Here is a 21,363-nt window from a genome sequence, read left to right as displayed (position 1 = left end):
TCATTTTCTGCTGGCTCCTGATTAACATCGGTAGTGTTGTGCAGTCGCTGCTTCATCTTTTTTGGGTTTTGTCCTGTAATTTTGGTGAAGCATTCTCTCTCCCTTTTTTGTGGTGGTTTTTTCAAGCTTAGTAATATCATTAGCATTAGTTAACTTTATTATTCCTAAAAATTGTCAATATGTCAGACTCCAGCTCTTCAAGCATTTGTTATTGCATTGGGGGTGTAAAGCTAGGCTAACTAAGGTGACTTATGATTCACACACTAAGTATGTCAAGTGTAGGGGACAGGAATGTAGTAGAAAGCTTACATGCCCGGAGTAACAGGATTGGGAAGATAGTAAATGGAAGACTTTGAAGTCCCATCTGGACAAATTAGACTGAGATAGAAAAAGGAAAGCGGCCCTTAGAGCCGAAAGTAGAACTAGTCAGGAGATTCCTTCTTTACCTGATTTAGTAGAAGATAGCTTGGTTTCTTCTTCTTTGATTCGTGCTATGTCTCCCATTCTTAGCCCTCCTACACCTTACCCCAAACTCCTTTACTAGGTTCCCATGCTTCCGATCCCAGCACTGTTGCCAGTCTCGAAGCAAAATTTGATAAGAAATTTGAATTTTTGGCCAATACTGTTATGGAGTTAGGTTCCTGTTTCAGGGATTTTTGTTGGAAACGGCCTCCAGTGTTCCAAGTGTCAGTATTGTGCCTAGTGACAGTGTTGTGAGTGTTGAGGAGGTGGCTGCCCATCCCACGGGTGCTCCTAGACGAAGGTCACTGTCCCAATCCCCCGCACCGGGCAGAAGCATACTGGAGGTCCATGGGAGGCCAGTGGAGTTTCTCCACGGACAGTTGCCCCCTCCCTCGAGCCTGTGAAAGGCGTCTTGTTCAGTGCTTCTCATCTGTTGTCAGATTCAGAAGACTCTTTGCCGGACGCGAGGCATCAGCGGAGTCGATCTTCTGTCCCTCGGCCTTGGAAGAGGCACTCCGATGTGGTAGACGGCTCCCCTCCTCCTGTCAATAGGCATAAGAAGGCTAGTGTTACTTCTCAGCCCTCCTGTAGTTTTGCCGTTCTGCCTGCTACTGCTTCTTCTGCTCGTCATGAACCTTCATGGGATAGTACGGAACTTCTCTTGAGTCTCCAGCACCCTATTTTGGTCTCAAAGCGACATGATTCTTCGAGTAAGCGCCCGTCACCATCTGCTAAGCTCTCTCTCAGCTCAGAGCATCCCTCTCCTTTGACTCCAGTTCATCAAGTATTAGGTATTGTAGGGAGGGTTGCAAGACTCGAATGACCAAAGTAACCTACGATAGTCATATGATCTGTGCAAAATGTAGAGGACAAGAGTGTTCAGTAGATCGCACTTGTGATTCATGTGTTGGATAGGATGAGAAGAAATTGAAGGTTCTCAGGTCTTATTTGGATAAGTTAGATAGAGATAGGAAAAGAAAGGTGGCTATTAGAGCCGAAAGTAGAGCTCAGAGTGTAGAGAGCAGAGCTCAGAGTGTAGAGCCTGACACTAACATTCAACTCATTGACCGTAACATTCCTTCTCCTGCCCTTGCTTTATCCCCCATCCTTAGTCCTAATAATTCTCCATCAGCTCCTATTCCTGGCTCCCATGCTTCCTATCCCAGTACCGTAGCCAGCTTCAAGAGTAAGGTCGACTGTAAATTTGATCTCGTAGTTAATACTGTTTCTAAGTTGGGTGAATCGCTTAAAGTCCTTTTGGATGATGTAGAGTATTAAACAAATGTCACTGTCAGTGCCAGTGGTGGAGGTGGTTGTCCATCCTGCTGATGCTCTTGAACGAAGGTCACTGTCACACTCCCCTGAACCTTGGAGCCCATGGGCAGTTTCCCCCTCATCTGACTCAATGTTTCGTAATTCTGACAGCCATTGGAAAGGCGTCACAGTGAGTGCCCACCAGTTATCATCTGATTCTGATAGTGGCTCTAGTGCTAATAAGAGTTGTTTTTTGGCGCTTCCCAGATGAATCTCGTCCCTTGAAGAGACTTTATGGTAGAGACGCCTCTCCCTTTTCTCCGAAGCGTGCTAAAGACCGTTCTGCTAGTCTACAACCAGGTTGCAGTATATGGCGCAGCCCCGTTCACCCTTCTTCCAAGTGTTCACATGCTGAACTTCATCATTCAGCTCTTAAGCACTCTTTTAAGAAAAGCCCTCCTTCTTCCGGCGCCCATATGAGCGTCCAGAGTATTTGCCAGACCGCCTCCCAGTCGTTGAGCGCTTGCCTCGGACTCCAGAGCGCCCACCTCGCTCTCCCAAGTGCCCACCTCAAGCCAGCTCAGCACCCACAAAGCACTCGGCACCAACTGTCCACCCGACTTCCACTGAACGCACACCTACTTCATCGTCTCCCGCTCACCTGCCTGAAAATCCTTCTTTCGCACATATCAAGAAGCAGTTGGAAGATGTTTTGGGCCTTCTGCATAAGGCTCCCCCTTCACATAAGCCTTCTCAAGACCTTACTTTATCTCCTGGTAGATTTCTTCGGCTAAAGTTTTCTTTGCTTCTTCGGAGTTTGATCACCTTGTGAAGCACTTGTTTAAAGTACTGGAAGTCTTCAGCTTTCTGGACTGGTCGATAGGAGCTCTCGCCAAGAAAATAGAAGATCACAATGTTTTAGCACCCGACTTAGCTGCACATTGGCTGGGCATTTTATCCTGTGCAAGTAAGGCAGTGAGGGATGGTTCTTTTGAAGTTGCAGGTCTTTTTGCCACGGGAGGATGGAAACCTGTCCTTGATGTCAGTGCTCTGAACTTCTTCGTACAGAAGACGAAGTTCAAAATGGAGACAAGTCAGTCAGTGTTATCCTCCATTCAACAGGGTAACTGGATGATAACACTCGACATGCAGGACGCATATTTCCACATTCCAGTACATCCGGAGTCTAGGAAATAGCTGAGATTTGTCTTTGGGGGCAAAGTCTTCCAGTTTCAGGCCCTTTGTGTCGGTCTCTCCACTGCCCCACAACTATTTACACGAGTCCTGTCACCCCTTGTGAGATGGCTTCACCACCCAGGTATCAACATAAGCTGATACCTAGACGACTGGCTCCTCCACTCCCAGTCTCAGGAACAGTGCATGAAGGATCTACAGACTACCCTTCTTCTTACTGAGGAACTCGGACTTTTAATAAATCAAGAGAAGTCCCAACTAGTCCCAACTCAGGAGATTCTCTATTTGGGGATGAGGATCAACTCTGAGTTTTTGGGCTTTTCCCTCCCCAAAAAGGATAGAGTCCTGCCTTCAGTCAGTACAGGACCTTCTTTCGCTTTCAGTTTGCTCAGCGAATCGATGGTTGAGTCTGCTGGGAACCCTCTCATTTGTAGAACAGTTTGTGAAACTAGGAAGACTTCATATGAGGCCCCTTCAGTTCTTTCTACGTGCAAGTTGGAACAGAAGACAGCAACCAGACACAGTGATGTTCCCAGTTACAAACGAGATAAAGTAGGATCTCCAGTGGTGGATGTCCAGGGAGAGGCTTCCAGAAGGAAAGTCTCTACAGTAAACCCCCCGTATTCGCAGGGGATGCATACCACACACCCCCGCGAATAGCTAAAACCAGCGAATACTTAGAACCCTTCTAAAAACACTTAGAACAGCCTATTTTGATAGTTCAAACACACACAAAACAAACTAAAAATTCTTATACAGGTATTATCCTACTTACGATGGGGTCAGGTTCCCAAAAAAACCATCGTTTGTTGGAAAAAACGTAAGAAATACCAAAACGTATCTCGAACATAGCCTAGCCTACACTAGGATATTCAGTACCATGTACTGTACATATATGGTAGCCTAGCCTACACTATAAAATATACTCTTTACATACACGGTATAGTAATTATTAATATCAGCTAATTCTGGAGGTTCATGTAAAGTGACTTATGATAATTCAGTACAAAGAGAAATTGAATAATAAACAAGAATTAGCTTAGCCTACACTATGGTATATTGTATACATACACAGTAACGTAGCCCAAATTATACTGTACTCTATATTTGCACATCATATTATACAAACATCAACATAACGAATATGCATCTTTTCCATGGATCTTTTAAAATGTTATGCCTTAATTCACTGTATCCAATAATATTGTATATATTCTTATATTGCTTTTGTATTAAAAATTGCATTCATAGCAATCAGTGTTTTGGTTTGGAAATGGTTACGCTGTGTTTATTTTGCCGCATTTAACTCAGTTCAGAGCGCTTTTCTTGCTTCTAGTTAGCGTAAATGAATCTCTAGAGTCTAGATACTTTACTTATAAGGGGCAAGGCTATTTTTCGTTATACAGTGTTTTTAAGTCAAAATATAAATATGTCTCTTTGTGAAATTAATATACCTATTATTTTTGTTAACAGATGACGACAATTGACGATGGCCGTTTAGGGGCGTTTGTTTTGTGTAAAAAAAAATTCAAGATTCCGTTTGCTATTTTCACTTGATTTCATCATAATACGAGCTTTACGTATTTATCGTTTATTGGCGTAAAAATAACAGTTATGTGTTCTTTCATACCCAGTAGTTTTGGTTAAAATACTTTCTCTCCCATTTTAATTACGATCGAGTTTCATCCATGTTGCATATGCACGATAATTTACAGTATAGTCATTAGCAGCTTGAACATTGTTTTCTCAACTTCAGCTACAACTTGAAGTTTAAATTTAGCAGTATATTTCCTTGACGATCTTTTATCCATACCGAGTAAGGGTATGATATAAAAATATAAGTCTTATTCTACTTAATGTCATTTATGGTATAAGCTACGGTAATTGTTTATTACTGTACGATGGTTGAAATACAGGTAAACGGCTGTTGTTATCCAATTTGGTTACAAGCTAAACAACAGTTTCTTGGTTGGTTGTTTATGGCTGCACGCATTTATGCAAGAGTATAACGTTACTAACAATACTTTTATCATTCTCTTTTACTTTTTTAACTAGAAGATGGGATAAAGAGATGGAGGAAAAGTTGTCTATTGCAGTTTGGTCTCTCTCACTGCCTGATTATGCTGCTGCCTGCGCCCGTGCAAAATTTAAAAGTATTTTATAAATAATATTGTTGTATCAGTATTAATTGCTTACCCAATTGCAAAATCGAATTGTCATAAGGTGAATTATCGTAACTCGAGCATTACCTGAGTATTTTAATAGTTTTATCACAAAAGTGCATTTAGTCATGAAAATGAGATGAAAATACAGTATTTAGTGAATATTTCTCAGTGAAAAATACCGCAAAGGGCGAATTCTGCAAATAATGGGTAGATACATTCCAAAGAGAAATCCGTGAATACGTGAGTCTGCAAATCGTGAGAATGCGAATATGGGGGGTTTACTGTGCTACTTCCAAGCCCTGACCTCTCCTTCTATGCAGACGCCTTAGACCAGGGGTGGGAAGCTCTTCTGGACACTCAGGAAGCTTCTGGCATTTAGTCTCTGGATCAAAGGAAGCTGCATATAAATGCTAAGGAGTTATCTGCCATTCACCTCGGCCTGAAGCATTTTGCAAAAGCAGTAGCAAACAGAACCGTGGTGGTACATGCCGACAACACCACGGCTCTCTCCTATATCAAGAATCAGGGAGGAACCCACTCATTCTCCATTTGTCAGACAGCGAAGAAGCTGCTACAGGCAGTCCCCGGTTATCGGCGGGGTTCCGTTTCTGAGGGTGTGATGATAACCGTCGCCACTAACCGAAAATCGCTTTTTTGGCGATTTTTGCGGGTATCGGCGCCAAAAAGCGCCGATTTTTGGTTATCGGCGCCTCTGCTAGGTATGTATCGGTGCCAATACCCAATTATCGACACTGATAAGCTGAAATCAGCGATTTTCGTCGCTAGACAAGAGCCATAAAACCTGATCGCTGTTAACCGAGCCCGCCGTTAACCGGGGACTGCCTGTAATTTAGGCAGACCAGAATCAGGTCAGACTTACCACCAGATTCATCCATGGAAAGATGAACGTCTTGGTGGATGGATTAAGCCTACTGGGTCAGGTCCTTCCGACAGAGTGGACCCTGCACTTGAGTGTCTGTAACAGCCTCTGGAAGTTGTGGGGCAGGCCGACAGGGACCTGTTCGCCACATCGAAGAATTAATGTCTTCCTCTGTTTTGTTCACCAGTCCCAGATCCCTAGGCATGGGCGACAGACACAATGCTGGTCGAACCTGGACCTCTATGCCTTTCCGCCATTCAACATGGTTGGGGTGGGGTTCTCAACAAATTGAGAAGTCACGGAAACGTATCGATAACCCTGATAGCACCCTTTTGGCCTCTCAAAGAATGGTTTCTGGACCTTCTCAAGCTTCTAGTGGACTTTCCAAGGTTACTGCCTCAAAGTTCACATCTTCTCAAACAGCCTCATCTTTGGAAGTTCTATCAAGGACTATCCTCTCTAGCTCTGATAGGCTTCAGACTATCCAGAGACTTGTCAGAGTGAAGGGCTTTTCAAAGCAAGGTGCGGAAGCTATTTCTAGATGTAGACGTAAGTCTACCAGCTGAGTCTACCAGGCCAAGTGGGCTATCTTCCGCAGGTGGTGCAGCAGCAATAATATGTCGTTTGCTAAAACCACTGTAAGCCAAATAGCGGACTTTCTTCTCTTTCTCAGGACTTTCAAAGGACTCTCTCCATTGACTATCAAAGGCTATAGAGTTATGCTGGGATCAGTCTTCAAGCATAGAGGTGTAGACTTGGCCCCCAGTCAAGACCTAATGGATCTGATTAAGACTTTCGAGACTTATAAATAGGTGAAGGACAACTCCGTGTCATGGAACCTAGATGTTGTACTTAAATGGTTAACGGGTCCTACTTTTGAACCTCTCCGTACTATTTTATTCAAGAATTTAACTAAAAAGACTCTTTTTCTTGTTGCCTTGGCGACCGCCAAAAGAGTAAGCATGCTGCAGGCTATAGATGCTGTATGCACCATCATACTTGGCTTCCATGCTAAGAACAAGTCCCCATCTAATCCCTGGCCATGCTCATTAAACCTTATGGACATTCTAGGATCAGAGGAGGAGGAAAGGGTCCTTTGCCCAGTGAGGGTGCTGAGGTATTATTTAGACAGGACAAAGAAAATCAGAGCCCCTGCCAGTAATCTCTGGTGTTCCGTCAAGAACCCTTCAAAACCATTGTCTAAGAATGCTCTGCCATTTTTTCTCAGAAGTCTGATCATTGAGGCACACTCTCAAATAGAAGATGGTGTCCTACTTTCCTTTAAGGTGAGAGCACACAATGTTAGAGCTGTTGCCACTTTGTATGCCTTTAGATATAGTATGTCGCTCTCGACTATCCTCCAGTCGACATATTGGAAATGCAATTCCGTTTTTGCCTCATATTTTATTAAAGAAATTGAAACGACATACAAAAATTGCAGTACCTTAGGTCTGTTATTGGTGGCTGGCTCAGTATTGGGGGAGGAAGCATAGGAAGCAACCCTTCCTATCCGTAACTCCTCCGCCTTGAAATTTTGGGTGTCAAGTTTTTTTGGGGGGGGAAGCCTGGGGGTACTTATACCTGGAGTACCCACCAATCTGTGGTAGTGGTATGATGGTTTTAATCTTTATTGTTGTTGGTAACTATTTTTTATTGGTCTATTGTATTTTGGTACTGTGTCCAGGGCAAGGGCAGTTTTCCTGTTTTGCTTTATGGGTGTTTGGAAGTCTCCTACACTCTAAGGCTGCCTCTCAAAAGTAGGGACTTATCATGGCCATTCCACTAAGTCGCTACAGGTCAAGATGAGCACAGACCAAGGCTGAAATCATCTACTGCAGCTCTCTTACCAGGTAAGGTTACAACAAGCATTTTATCAATGCTAACAGTTTTTTATGTTGCAAATTCACCCTCGTATCTGATTGTTTTTGTAATAGAATATGTCCATTTTTCCCACCTCCTATCAATGTGGGACTCAGCTATGTAATTACTTGGGAAGTTACATATATGAAAATGGTATTTTCATAATAAAATTAGGTTTCATATATACTTACCAAGTAATTACAAGATGAGAGCCCTCCCCCTCCCTTCTGATGGACATTAAGCACAAAAGTAGTGACGATTGCTGTTAACGTTGTACCTATTGTTCCCCAATAGAGGGTGGGTTAGTTACCTACACGATAAATAAATGAATCGCTACCACGAACTTCAAATTTTTAACTGCTGCACTAGTGGAAAGTAGAGCTATGTAATTACTTGGTTAGTATATGTGAAACCTAATTTCATTATGAAAATACCATTTTTCTGCATATGTCTTCAGCCTGTACGTGGTGTTAGTGAATCTGTTATAATTGAGTCTACTCAAATGTCCAAGTGTCCGCCGACTGTCAAAGAGTCCGCAGGGTCGGCAGCTAGTCCGCACGGTTGTGTGCGAGTCAGGACGAGGATCTGCAAGTTCCCTCGGTTGTCTGCGAGTCCGTATAGTCGTCAGTGAATCTGCATGGCCTGCAATGCCCCTTTTACCTCTTAGAATAGAAGACGAAGTTCAGAATGCAGTAGAGATGAACCAAAAATCCTATCACCCATTCTCCAAGGGTGTTTGGATGAAGATGTGGGTTATGCAAGAAGTATCCTTCCATGTCCCTGTCAGGCTCTGGGAGTATCTCAAGTCCGTCTGGAGGAACAGGGTCCTCTAGGGTGAGGATTTGCGTTTTGGTCTCTCTACGGCAAGCCTTCTCTCGAGTCCTCACTCCTCTGGCATTTGACTTCATGTTCTGAAAAATCAGTCTTTACCTGGATGACTGACTTCTTCGATTACCCTCAAAGGAAAGTGCGTGGAGGTTTTTAACATTTGGGGCAGGGAAACGCAGCTGGACACTTTTGTTTATTCTCTTAGCCCTGAATTAGGTTGGCCCTACAGTAGTGGCTGTCCGAATGTAAACCTCTGGAAGGGGAGTTCCTTCATACCGAGAGCCCAGACCTGGTTTTCCATTCAAATGCCTAGGATCTGGGTTGGGGAGCCTGCTTAGGGAACCGGGTAGTTTCTAGGATATGGCCCTGGGAAGAACATAATAGTCTTATCTGTCACATAGCCGAAAGCTTTTCACTAAAGGCCTCAGCGCTTATCTATCCTATTTCACTCCTAGACTGTGGTAATCTTGTTACAAGACCACAGTCCTAAGTATATTCTCATCTCTGTCAGATAGCAGAAAGCTTTTCACTTACAGCTTCAATGCTTCTCAACCCTATTTCACACATGGACTGTGGTAATCTTGTTTCACAGCTTCAATGCTTCTCAACCTATTTCACACATGGACTGTGATAATCTTGTTTCAAGACCACAGTCTTCTTTAAGCATATGGAGAAGGAAGCAAGGAGGCTCTCTCTCTCTCTCTCTCTCTCTCTCTCTCTCTCTCTCTCTCTCTCTCTCTCTCTCTCTCTCTCTCTCTCTCTCTCTCTCTCCCCCCACACTTTTACACCAGTCAGTAGAGAACTCCTATGATGGGCATGTCAAATCGAGTTCCAGTCACTTGACTTTTTCAGGGCAAACTAATCAGCTCCGGCAGATGCACTGAACCGCCAGAAGCATGTCCTTCCCGTCGAGTGGACCTTGGATCCTCTGGTATGGTGGAATCTGTAGAATCTATGGGACAGGCCGATTTTGGCCCAGTTTGCCGGCTCAAGGAAAATTTGCTTTCCTCTTTTTGTTCTCCAATCCTAGACCCTCTTGCATGGGCAACTTACACCATGCTGCAAGTTAGGTCCAACCTAGACCTTTACACCCTTCTACATTCCAACTCAGTCAAGGCAGAGCTGAACATGTTTTCAGGCTCATCGCAACATGATGATGACCCTCTTAGCACCGTTCTGAACCATGAATAATGGTTTCTGAACCAGATATGGTTGTTGGTGGACTCTCCATGACTTCTTCCACAATCCATATCTGCTCAGACAACCTCACTTCAAAAGATACCACCAAGGGTGGGCCACTCTCGTCTTGGACAGATTTACAGACTGTCCAGGAGCTTGCCAAGACTCTGATCTTTGTGGACAGTCTTCTGAAGATGGTGTAATGGTTATAACATCTTGTCTGTGAATTCCTCTTTAGCTCAGGTAGCGGAACTCCTGTACCTGAGTGACACCAAGGGGGATCTCTTCTTGGACCTTCAAGGGGCATAAAACAATGCTAGGCTTATTATTTAAACAAAAAGGTCTAATTTTATCTAATATCCAAGATCTTAGCAACTTATTAAGACTTTCGAGACTTCCAAGGCAGAGAAGAGTCGACTCCGTATCTTGGAATTCGGACGTAGCTCTCCAGTGGTTAATGGGCCCTTCTTTTGAGCCTCTCTGTTTCACAATTCTCGAGTTAACTAGCAAACTCTATTCCTTGTAGCCTTAGCAAATGCCAAACAAGTTAGTGAGCTTCAGACTATGGACGAGTGAGCAGATTCCGCTCAGGGAGACAGTCTGTGCTTTAACACTACGTTTTCCTGGCCAAGAAAGAAACAGGATCCGTGCTTCTCCTGTAAGTAATTGATGGACATCCCTGGCTCTGGGTGAGTAAGCAAAATGTCTAGTTTGGGCTTTCAGGTTTTACCTGAGCAAGCCTTATAATCAGAGGGCCATCCATACCTAGGGTTTCTTGACAAGATCCTGTCTTGCCCTCTGTCTATGAATGCATTGTCCTTCATCTCCAGTGAACTTTGTTTTTAAGACGCACTCTCAGATTCAGGAGAACGATTTGCCTACCTGTTAAGGGAAAGCTAAGAGACCAGAATAGTCTCTACCTCATTAGCTTTCAGGTTCATTATGTCACTCACTTCCATTTGGCAATTGGCCCAATGGAAGTATATTAGTTCTTCACTTCTAAATTTTTCTTGAAGTCAAAACAATGTTTAAAAATTTTGCAGTACCTTGGGACCATTTTTAGTCATTGGCATGGCACTGAGGGAGGAAGCAAAGGATTTTCTCCGTCTGTCTCTTCACCTTGTAGTAAGGTGCTGAATTTTTTGGGAGCCGGGGGGTACAGTGCACCTGGAGTACCCACCACTCTCAGTGGATGGGTAGTTGTTTATTTTCTGTGTAGGTGACAAAGTTGTTTGGTTGTTTTTATTTTTGGGTACTGTACTGCGCCCAGGGCAAGGGCACTTAACGATGCTTTGCCAGGCAACGGAATATTCCTTCGCTGCAAAGCTCCCATTTAAGTAGAGGCAAACCTCGGCTATACTGCCGTTAAGATGCTGCCAACCAGAGGCAGTATTCTCCTGCAATGGCTCACTTAGCTGATAAGGAAACAACAAGCATTGTTTTCCAGTGCTAGCAACTTTGTCTATTTCAAATTTATTATATATCTTAATGTTTTGGATTGGAATATGTCCATGTATCCCACCTCCTATCAATGTGGGATTCAGGTATGTAATTACTTGGTAAGTTACTTATTTGAAAATGATATTTTCATAATAAAATTAAGTTTCATACATACCTACCACGTAATTACAGAATCAGAGCCCGCCCTCCTTCCCTCTGATGGACATAAGGGGAGAAACAGAATGAGGTTGTCTGCTAAGTCGTTTATAGTATTCCCGTTAGTGGGTGGGACTGGTCACCTACACTAAACAATCGGAGCGCTACCGTGGATTTTAAAATTTAGGCTGCCTCTCGAGTGGAAAGTATATATGAAACTTAATTTTATTATGAAAATATAATTTTTGTGGCTTAGTGAGTACAGTATTAGGCTTCTCTACTATTGAAGACTCTTCATGCTAAGACCATATCTACCAGATAAGAGGTTGTTCCTACACAATATACAAACCATCAGTCTTTACAATAGGAATATGCTTAAGCGCAGCTGGAGACCGGCCGTTTAACTTTAAACAAGGTGGTTGAGTATGTAGTTGGCTACCAACTATAGGTGGGAGTCCCCCCCCACCCAGTTGGTATGCATTCACTTTGCTTTTGGCTGTGGAGAGAGAGCAACATGCCGCTCTTCCCTCTGTACCTGCCGTTCGACTGATGTGTTTCTTTATGTGATGATTTCATATATATAAGTATGTTGATGTTTTTGCATATATCTGTACATAATATTATGATATAATGCAAATCTAACCCCTTACTTTACTTTGTGTTGCATGCTTAGTATTAACATATAACTGGTCATTCTGACATAACACAACCCTACAACTTATTAACATTGAGAGTGATAAAACTAGTTTGTTGTTTTTTGCTTATACTGTATCTGGGCCTAATGTGCTAATATGATATAATGCAAATTCATCCCTTTATTTTACCCTTGTGTGTTGCATATTCTGTATTTTTTGTTGTTTTTGTTTACTGTATCTGGGCATAACGTGCTAATATGATATAATGCAAGTCCATCCCCTTATTTTACCCTTGTGTGTTGCATGTTCAGTAATCTGATATATTTGTTCATGCTGACATAACACAACCTAGGAACTTTTTTAGCCATAGGGTAAACTGGTTTTTATGTTGCTACAGCAATGAGCTTAAACTGGTTTCTCACTTTGCTTACGACACTCTTCGTCTTTCTCGGAGAGTTTTATTCCTTCACAGTGCAAAGGAAGGTTTGTATTCTGAAAATGATTACTTGACATTTGTACAGTAATGTTTTAGATTTTTCAGATGTAGAATCAAGGGACTTGGGAATTACGGATTCTCTCACTAACGATACCATGCAAGCATGCAAGCAACTTTTGCTCGACACCTTCCCACGGGAATGGTGCAAGGGTCCTGGGACTTGAGGTAGAAGTCGAAGAAGAGAATCGAATTATCATCGTCGTCTTTGCCTTCATCTACTTGTGTGCTGTATCTTCTGGGTGCTCTTCCACATCTTTGGACTCGAGAATTGTGCTGTGGGTCTCTCCGAGATCCTGCAACACAGGAGCACCGGGTGTGACACGATTCTCCTTGGAGAATCGTGTCACTTCGGGTACTCAGGTTTCATAGAAACCCCGAGTTACCTTTACCAGTATCATGGAGTCACCTCCACAAATTGGTAATATCATACCTCCGCCCATGTTTCTTCAGACACTCGGGTAGAGGGAGCAACCGAAGGTCGTCCTGTACGCGACTCAGAAGCTCCAAGTGCTTGGACCTCCAAGGAGAACCGTGTCACTCTGGATACCCGGGTTTCATAGAAACCCCGAGTTACCTTTACCAGTATCATGGAGTTACCTTCACAAATTGGTAGTACAATGCTACCCTGCTTTTTCACGACTAAATACAGATTTTTATATATGCAACTTACCCAATACAGTAATTACATTAGCTAAGAGTTTCTCATGCCTTGGCAGCTTAAATTAAAAAATTCGCGGGTTAGCAGTTCAATTTAGTGCAGGTGACTGGTCTCGCCCACTAACGAGAGTATCAGGAACTACTCGGCAAACATTCGTCATCACGTTTCTGCCGACGCTCGAGTCAACACAGAGCGTCTTTGTCAGCTTTGTTCTTAAATTTGCGGTCAGGGCAGGATTTTGGTGATGTTTTATCTCCGATTTCAGGAGCCTTCAAACATAGCATTCAGGACAGTTTTTATTGTTTTCTTTAATTTGTTGTATTTCACAACAGTAGCGAACTCATAATCAATTGTTTAACTACCTACAGCGTAGTTTAACTGACGATTTTGCAATGAATGTAAACATTGTGTTCGTTGCCAAACCAGTAACATGATTTTGTCTCTTATCTGCAAGTCTCAGTCTTAATTAGAATATGAGACTTGTATGTATGATGATATTGTGTGTACTTTGTCTTGAATAGTGTATAATGTGTTTGGTAGCAAACTGAATTTCCTTTGTAAAGAAACTTACAGTTTTGCATTCGCTGCCTCTTCTTTAGTGTAAAATATCAAGGTTGCGTTATCTACCCAACCAATTTTTTGGTTTTTGAAAGGCATAACTGTAAATCTCAAACATGTGACAGGAATTGAGATGTATATATCATCTTGGTCCGTAAAGGTTAACTTTCCTTTTCCGTGTAGTGTAATAAACGTAATCTTGTATTCGCTCCGGACCGATTTTTTGAGTATGAAATGCACCAGCGAGTCTCAAATAATGTTTGATGAGTACTGAGGTATGTATGTTAAAGGAATTAAGATATCTGTGTAATGGTACTCTGTGTACTTCATAAATTTGTTCTTAAAAATGAATTGAACATATTACACTTTCCTTTGCAGAGAACTGAAAGTCTAAGGGCAGGAATACAGTGGGAGAGAATTGTGCTCATTGTTTTGGTTATAGCGTGCTTTCGAGGATGACAGGAATCATGAAGAGTTACACATTTTTGGCTCCTTCTCTGGCGCTCTCCTACTCAACTGCAGAGCGGCTTGGTGCCTGCTCGAGCTACTGTCTCGGCGACCTGGCAACTGCAGAATGCTCGGCGCCTGCTCGGCGTGCGGGCGGCCGCCAATTGCAGAACGCTTGGAGCCTGCTCGAACTACTGGCTCGGCGACTGCCAACTGCAGAATGCTTGGTGCCTGCTCGAGCTACTGGTTCGATGGCCGCCAACTGCAGAGCGCTCGGCACTTGCTCGAGCTACTGGCTTGGCGACCACCAACTGCAGAGTGCTCGGCGCCTACTCGAGCTACTGGCTTGACGGCCACCAACTGCAGAATGCTTGGCGCCTACTCGAGCTACTGGCTTGACGGCCACCAACTGCAGAACGCTTGGCGCCTGCTCGAGCTACTAGCTCAGTGGCCACCAACTGCAGAACGCTCAGCGCCTGCTCGAGCTACTGGCTCAACGGCTGCCAACTGCAGAATGCTCGGCACCAGCTTTCGGGCGCTTGGCGCCCGCTATCAGGCGCTAGGCGCCCACTTCGGGCGCTCAGGGCTCACTCTCTGGCGCCTCGGCGTTTGCTCTTGGGCTCTCGGCGCCAGTTACTGGTACCCTGACGCCATCTAAGTCATCTCTCTCCCACTGCTGACCTTCCTGCCCATTTTATCCACTTGCTCCCATGCCTGGCTGCCTCACTTCCTTCTCGTGCCATTGCCAGTCTTGTTTTAGGTTAACAGATGTTAACCTTGTGATAGTGAAGTATTGTGCAGTGGAGGAGGTGTGTACATGTCCCTCGACTCTCCTAGATGAAGATCCCTGTCATACTCCCCTACACTGGGAGGAGACACACTGGAAGCCCAAGGGAGGTCGGGGGGTTACACACAGGTATTCGCCCCCTCAGTTGAGCCTGTTGCCAGTGCTAGGTATAAACAGACAGCCTGGAAAGGCATCTTTCTGGATGTGTAGTGGAGGGGGCAACTGCTCGTCCTGCTGATTCTCCTAGGCGCAGGTCACTGCCGTACTCCCCTCTACATGAGAGGAGGCATACCGGTAGCCCAAGGGAGGTCAGTGGGGTCTGCCCATGGGCAGTTGTCTCCTCAGTCCAACCTGTTGCATCCCAGGTTGCAACTAGAGACAGCCACTGGAAAGGCTTCTCGGAAGTGCATCGGCTGATTCTCCTAGGCGTAGGTCACTGCCATATACCCCTCTACCTGGGAGGAGGCATACTGGTAGCCCAAGGGAGGTCAGTAGGGTCTGCCCACGGGCAGTCGTCACCCCAGTCCAACCTGTTGCATCCCAGGTTGCGAGTAGAGACAGCCACTGGAAAGGCGTCTCGGAAGTGCATCTGCTTTTGTCAAGTTCTGAAGAAGCGTCGCCTTGTAGGAGCCGTCTTCGTTGTTCGTTGTTTTACAGTGGATTCTTGCCCACTCAGAGATGCTTCTCGGGTAAAGATCAGTTCCCATATCTCCCTCCTTAAGTCCTCAACCTTTGGGCAGCAAGTGGGACACTCCAGAGCTTTTTTCTTCTCTCTTCAGCGCCAGTAGCGAGGTTCTAGCTCTCTACACCTCTGGACGATCAGCTCCAGGTTTCGCGAAGTGCCCTGTTTCCTCGGAACATCCTGTTTCGGAGGGATGTCATGTTGAGCACCTTGAAGCAGACAAGCGTCTTGTAGCAGCCAGACGCCATGTTGCAGCCAAGAGCCCTGATGCGGCCCAGCGCCCTGATGTGGCCAAGTGCCCTGATGCAGTCAGACGCGGTGAGAGGGTCGGACATTCTCTTTCATCAGAGTGCCCTGAAGCTGCCAAACTTCTGATAGCGCTTGAACCTCATCATGTTTCCAAGCGCTCTGCAGCTTCGGATAAGCCTTTTTCTGCTTTGGACCCAGCACTCAAACCTTTGCAACAAAAAACGATAGTATCCTTCATCTTTTACAGAAACCTGTAGCGCAGACTGCTTCTGGATCAGATTTGATGACATCTCCGATTTCTTCTGTTGAGGAAGAAGAGGAGCAGCATACGTCTGCTGTGCCGTATGCAGCACTCCTTAAATGCCTTCTTCAGCAGTTCTTGGATTTTTCACTCCGTCCTCTCCTTCTTCTCCAGGCTCGTCTTACATGATGAGCTATCAGCCCGTGGATTCAACTAGCCTTCCTAAGATGGTTCTTTCTAAATCTTCGAAGAAAGCTCTTCGCCAAGTAGAGGAATGGCTTTCTGACAAGAGGGATCAAGGAAGAGCCTATTTTAGTGTTTTCCCCCTCTCATCTCTCCCGAAGGCGGTACTTGTCATATGCAACAGGGCTCCTTCCTGGGAGTGCCTGACTCTCCCAGGACTTTTCTGTGCTCATTGACTTGGGACAGAGATCAGCTCACGCCCATTGCAAAGCGTTCTTTTCAGCTCAGGAGATGGATCACATGTTGAAGAGTATTTTTAAGGCCTTCGAGGTGTTGAGTTTTCTTGACTGGTGTTTGGGAGTAGTCGCCAAGAAGCTTCAAGAATCTCCTTTCTTGTGTGCTGAAGCTGCAGACCTGGAGAATTTTCTCTCTTGCGGAGGTGAGCCATCAAGATGGATAAGCAGAAGTACCACCACCCTGTATGGGTGTCTGAAGGCGTGAACTGTGGGTCTCGTTTACAGCCGAAGGTTTCGGCCACAAAATCGGTCCTCCTGCTTTCCGCTCTGGATAAACAGCATTTGCTTCCACAAAGATCTTCCTCTAGCAAGTGAGTTTAGTCCTTCATGCTCTTGTGGGGTGGAAGGCTTCATCTCTTTTGGGAGAGATGGAGCAAAAAGAAGCGGATCAGTGGGTAGTCAAAGTTTTTAAAAAAGGGATACTCTATCCCCTTCAAGGAGAATCTGCCATTGAACCACACTCTTGTCATATTGACAGCTTACTCCATCGGTTAGGAGAAGCATTCAGCCTTGTCGAAGGAAGTGTCCTCTCTTCTAAACAAGAAGGCAATAGAATTAGTGAAAAATACAGATATCCCTGGACATGCAGGACGCTTATTTCCATATTCTGTCTCACCCGGATTCGAGGAAATGCCTTCGTTTCATTTTCAAGGACCAGATCTCTCAATTTTGAGCACTTTGTTTCGATCTCTCGAAGGCCCCACAAGTCTTCACTCGAGTGTTGAATCCTGTGGCGGGTTGCCTACATGTAGCGGGAGTGAGGATCCCGCTAGGTCTGGATGATTGGCTAATTCGATCACCTACGAAAAATCAATGCACGAAGGGCTTAAAAAAGTCTTCTCCTGACCCAGGAATTAGGACTAACAATGAACTTCGAGAAGTCAAAAATGACTCCCACTCAGAAGATTCTTTATTTGGGAGTAATGATAGACTCTCTGAGTTTTCGGGCTTCTCCGTCACTGAAGAGTGGAAGACTGTCTGAGGAAGTTAGACCTCTTCCTATCGCTTCGTTCTTGCTCCACCACCCAGTGGATGAATCTCTTGGCGACGTTAACTTCTCTGGAGAAATTCGTAAGACTAGGAAGACTTCACAGCATAATTTTTTCTCATGTGGTGTCTGCCATTACAATCAATTATGATTACCTTGTACCCACTATGTAGATTAGTTTGATTTAAAGAGATATACATTTATCATCCATTTTGTTTTTGTTTCTCCATAGAATTAATGTTTTTCTCATTCTTTTAGATTCAAGAAAAGACTGCCCAGAACCTAACAAAGGCCCAAAATCTTGGTCCAAAAGAAAAGCGATCACATGTTATTTGGGCTGACACCATCACATTACTGTTTGAGGGTATTGCAAGAACTGTTGAAATCCGGCAGCCAATCATCGAAACATATTATGGTTAGTACTGTACTGGATTTTGTTTTTATCAAATGTTTAGTTGTGTTGAACTATTTTTATGTTTTCTTTATAATTTTTTGGCTTACATGCTGTGAGGGTGTACAACTTAGCATGCCTCGAGTGGTACACTGTTGAGGGCACTGTAATGTTGTGTACATTGTTTTTATAGTCCTTAGTTGCATTTTGCATTAATGCTTTCACTTCATGGCCATGCCTCTGATTTCATTCCACCTAACTGTCCAACTTCTTTGAACATTACTTTTCTCCAATTTTCTTCTCCTACTTGGAAACATCCTCTAGGAAAGCCCTAAGAGAGTCTGAAAATGAGGTCTCTTTTAAGTGGATTAATGTAATCATAATCTGAGATTTACTCTGGACATGTATTGTCAGGTAACCAGTAGGTTTTCAGTTTTAGTTTTTTTATGTTGTGCTATTAGAAAGGTTGTTCCTCTGTTGGAATTGCCTCTTTGTTACACAACCAAGTCCAGTAAATCAGGGAGCTGCTGTTGTCACACTTTTTATAACTGCAATCAACTTTTGGTTTTTTAGAATTGCAGATGTGCTCTTTATAGAATGTCTAATTAATGTAAAATCATCATAATGAAGACAGAGAGTACAGAAAGACTTAGAACCAGTAGTGTTACTTTACCATAACACAAGACAGATTTAAAATAAATTCAGGTAATATATATCAGAAGAATTTGCTGGTGTCCCAACACGATATACAAACCAACAGTCCTTTACATTAGGAATTACTTTCAGCGAAGCTGGAAACGGCCGTTGAAATTTCAAACGAGGTGGTTAGTTAGTTAACTGCTGTCCGGGAGGCGGGAGTCCCGCCTGCCTGGAGGTAAACATTCCAATTTGCTTTCAGCCGTTTTGTGATGCAGACGTGTTTCTCACTATCTGCCCTGACTGCTGTTGAGCTGTTTTCCTGGTGGGATCTTTTCTTTTTCCCTTGCTTTGATTGCTTAATGTGTTTGTTTTCATAATGCAAGCCCATGAAGGAAATAAACCTCGTGTGTCCTGGGGTTGGCGGGAAGAAGTGTAGTAGCTTCAGGTCAAATATTGATGTGGACCCGCACGCTCTTTGCTCCTCTTGCAGGGGGTGTGTGTTTACGTGTATCTGCTTATGCCGAGTGTTGCTCCTGGTCAGCTGAGCAGTGGGTGAAATTTGAGGGGAGGAAACAGTACCGGAGAAAGTCTTCCAAGTCCAAGGCATCGTCTGAGGGTTATAGTCCCCCAATGACTCCCTTGATGGCTAACCCCTCGGGATTGTTTCCTTCTCCTGGCAAACTTCCCCTTCTGGCTGCCTCTCCTTCGGGAGAGGACTTCCCTTCGTCTTCTTCGCTCGCTTCATTGGTTGTGGAATGATGGGGGCTGGGGCGGTGATGATCAGGACAACCTCTTCTCAGGGGTCTCTCCTCTCCCTGGGCGGGAATTTTTCCCCCTGGAGCAAGTGGAGACTCCCTCCATTGATCTGACTTTTTCTTCAGGTTTGGCGGTAGAGGTTTCTCTTGGGGGGCAGGCTACGGATCTGAGTTCAACCTGGCTCCACCTGGAGTCCCATCACTGGAGGGTCTCCTCGCTCATCTGACTGGCACTCTGATGGTGACTCACACCATGGCTACCGCTACCACCAGCACTGTGACTATGACAGCTTTTGCCAAGATGCCGGTGACTGTCTTGTCTCACCTGGGGACCAAGGTGACCGGCGTGCTGGCATCTCAGCATGCAGTGCCTCTGCCTTCTGGCTTCTCGTGGCCCCACTGTCCCAGCCAGGACCATCCATGATGGTGACCTCTTCCATGCCTCATCTTATGGTTCATACTCCTGTTCCTGGCTTTGCTGGCTCCCAGGCTATCCTGGCTGCTCCACCTGCCCCAGCTGTCCCAGTCACCCCCGGTCGCGGCTCCTGGCTTCCCTGGCTCTCGGCCTTTCCTGGCTTCTCCACCTGTCCAGGCTGTTCTGGTCGCCCCAGTCACTGCTTCTGGCTTCCCTGGCTCCCGGGCTGTACTGAATCTCCTGCCCAGGTTGCACCTGCTACCCTGGCCACCCCAGCTGCTCCTGTGACATCTGCTGCTCCTTTCTGGATGGGGGACTTTACTGCCATCCTGAAGAAGATGATGAAGAAGTTGAAGAAGAGGTTTAGGATGGTGTCGTCATCTTCATCGTTGTCATCATCGTCTGCTACCTCCCCTTCTTCCGAGGCTTGTCGGTCGAAGAAGAAGAAGAAGGCTATCTTTCCCTCCCCCCCAACAAGAAATCCAATTCTGGGACTTCTAAGGGACTGCCTCCCTCCACAGGGGAAGCAGTGGGATCTCTTGTCTGCGATTCCCGTTCTTCAGGTCAGGGAACCGAATTGTTGACCCCTGAGTCTAGTGTTGCGGGAGCAGCGGGCGTGCAAACCTCGGTCTACACACCCGTTGCCTTACCTTGCCTAAGGAAAGCGCTTTTGCCTCCAGTCATTTCGTAGAGACTCACTCAGATTCCTCTCTCCAACCAGTGAGTCTTCTTAATGTAAAGGACCGATGGTTTGTATGTCGTGTTGGAACAAATCACAATTTTTAAAAGTAAATTGTATTATTCCTAACTAAACAAACCTGAGGTCCTTTACATTACATTTTCATGCCCACCTTATGCCTGGATGTAAACATTGGATGTAAACATTGGAATGTTTACATCCAGGCAGGCAGGACTCCCACCTCCCAGATGGTAGTTAACTGCCTAACCACCTTGTTTGAAAGTTCAATGGCCATTTCCAGCTTCACTGAAAGTAATTCCTAATTTAAAGGACCTCAGATTTGTATTGTTAGGACAAATGCAATACACTTTTAAAAATTGTGATTTTATTGTAGCAAATTAGGAAGTGACATAGGACTGAAGGAGACGAGGTCCAAGGGAGCAGAATTAGAGGAAGAGGTAGAAATGTAAAAAAAATAGGAGAGTGGTATAGAGAGAAGTGGACTTAAAATGAACATTAGCAAAACAAAGCTTAATACATACAGTAGTGTAAATTTTGCATAACTTACATAACTGGATTCTTCATGCATGTTTGTTTTTCAGGTCCTGGCCATTTGTCACTAGTGTTGGAAATGCTGCAAAGAGAATGTGACCGTCAAGCTGGGAGAATTGTGTCCGAAATGCGAAAACACAGAAGACTAGATGCTGTTGTATCATCTGTCCGAGATTCAATAAGGTTAGAATAAATACTTTATTTAGAAATTAGACCAAAAAGTCCTTTTGATCTAGATGTAGATATTGACTGGTACAGGTATAAAAAATGCCGTAGATATTCCTGTTAGCTTGA

General features: G+C 44.5%; 1 protein-coding gene across 1 annotated transcript in view; it reads left to right on the top strand.

Annotated features, from left to right (window-relative positions):
• Cog4 (conserved oligomeric Golgi complex subunit 4) overlaps positions 1–21,363 on the top strand; it is a 118,307-nt gene that overhangs the window by 54,491 nt on the left and 42,453 nt on the right. The window contains exons 6-7 of the mRNA XM_067112231.1: positions 17,897–18,053; positions 21,120–21,252. Coding sequence (XP_066968332.1) covers positions 17,897–18,053; positions 21,120–21,252 — 290 coding nt within the window. The remainder of the gene's footprint in view (positions 1–17,896; positions 18,054–21,119; positions 21,253–21,363) is intronic.

This window comes from Macrobrachium rosenbergii, chromosome 12, assembly GCF_040412425.1.
Source record: "Macrobrachium rosenbergii isolate ZJJX-2024 chromosome 12, ASM4041242v1, whole genome shotgun sequence".
Taxonomy (NCBI): Eukaryota; Metazoa; Arthropoda; class Malacostraca; order Decapoda; family Palaemonidae; genus Macrobrachium; species Macrobrachium rosenbergii.
Note: the sequence above shows the minus strand (reverse complement) of the source record. Positions and strands in the feature narration are given on the sequence as shown.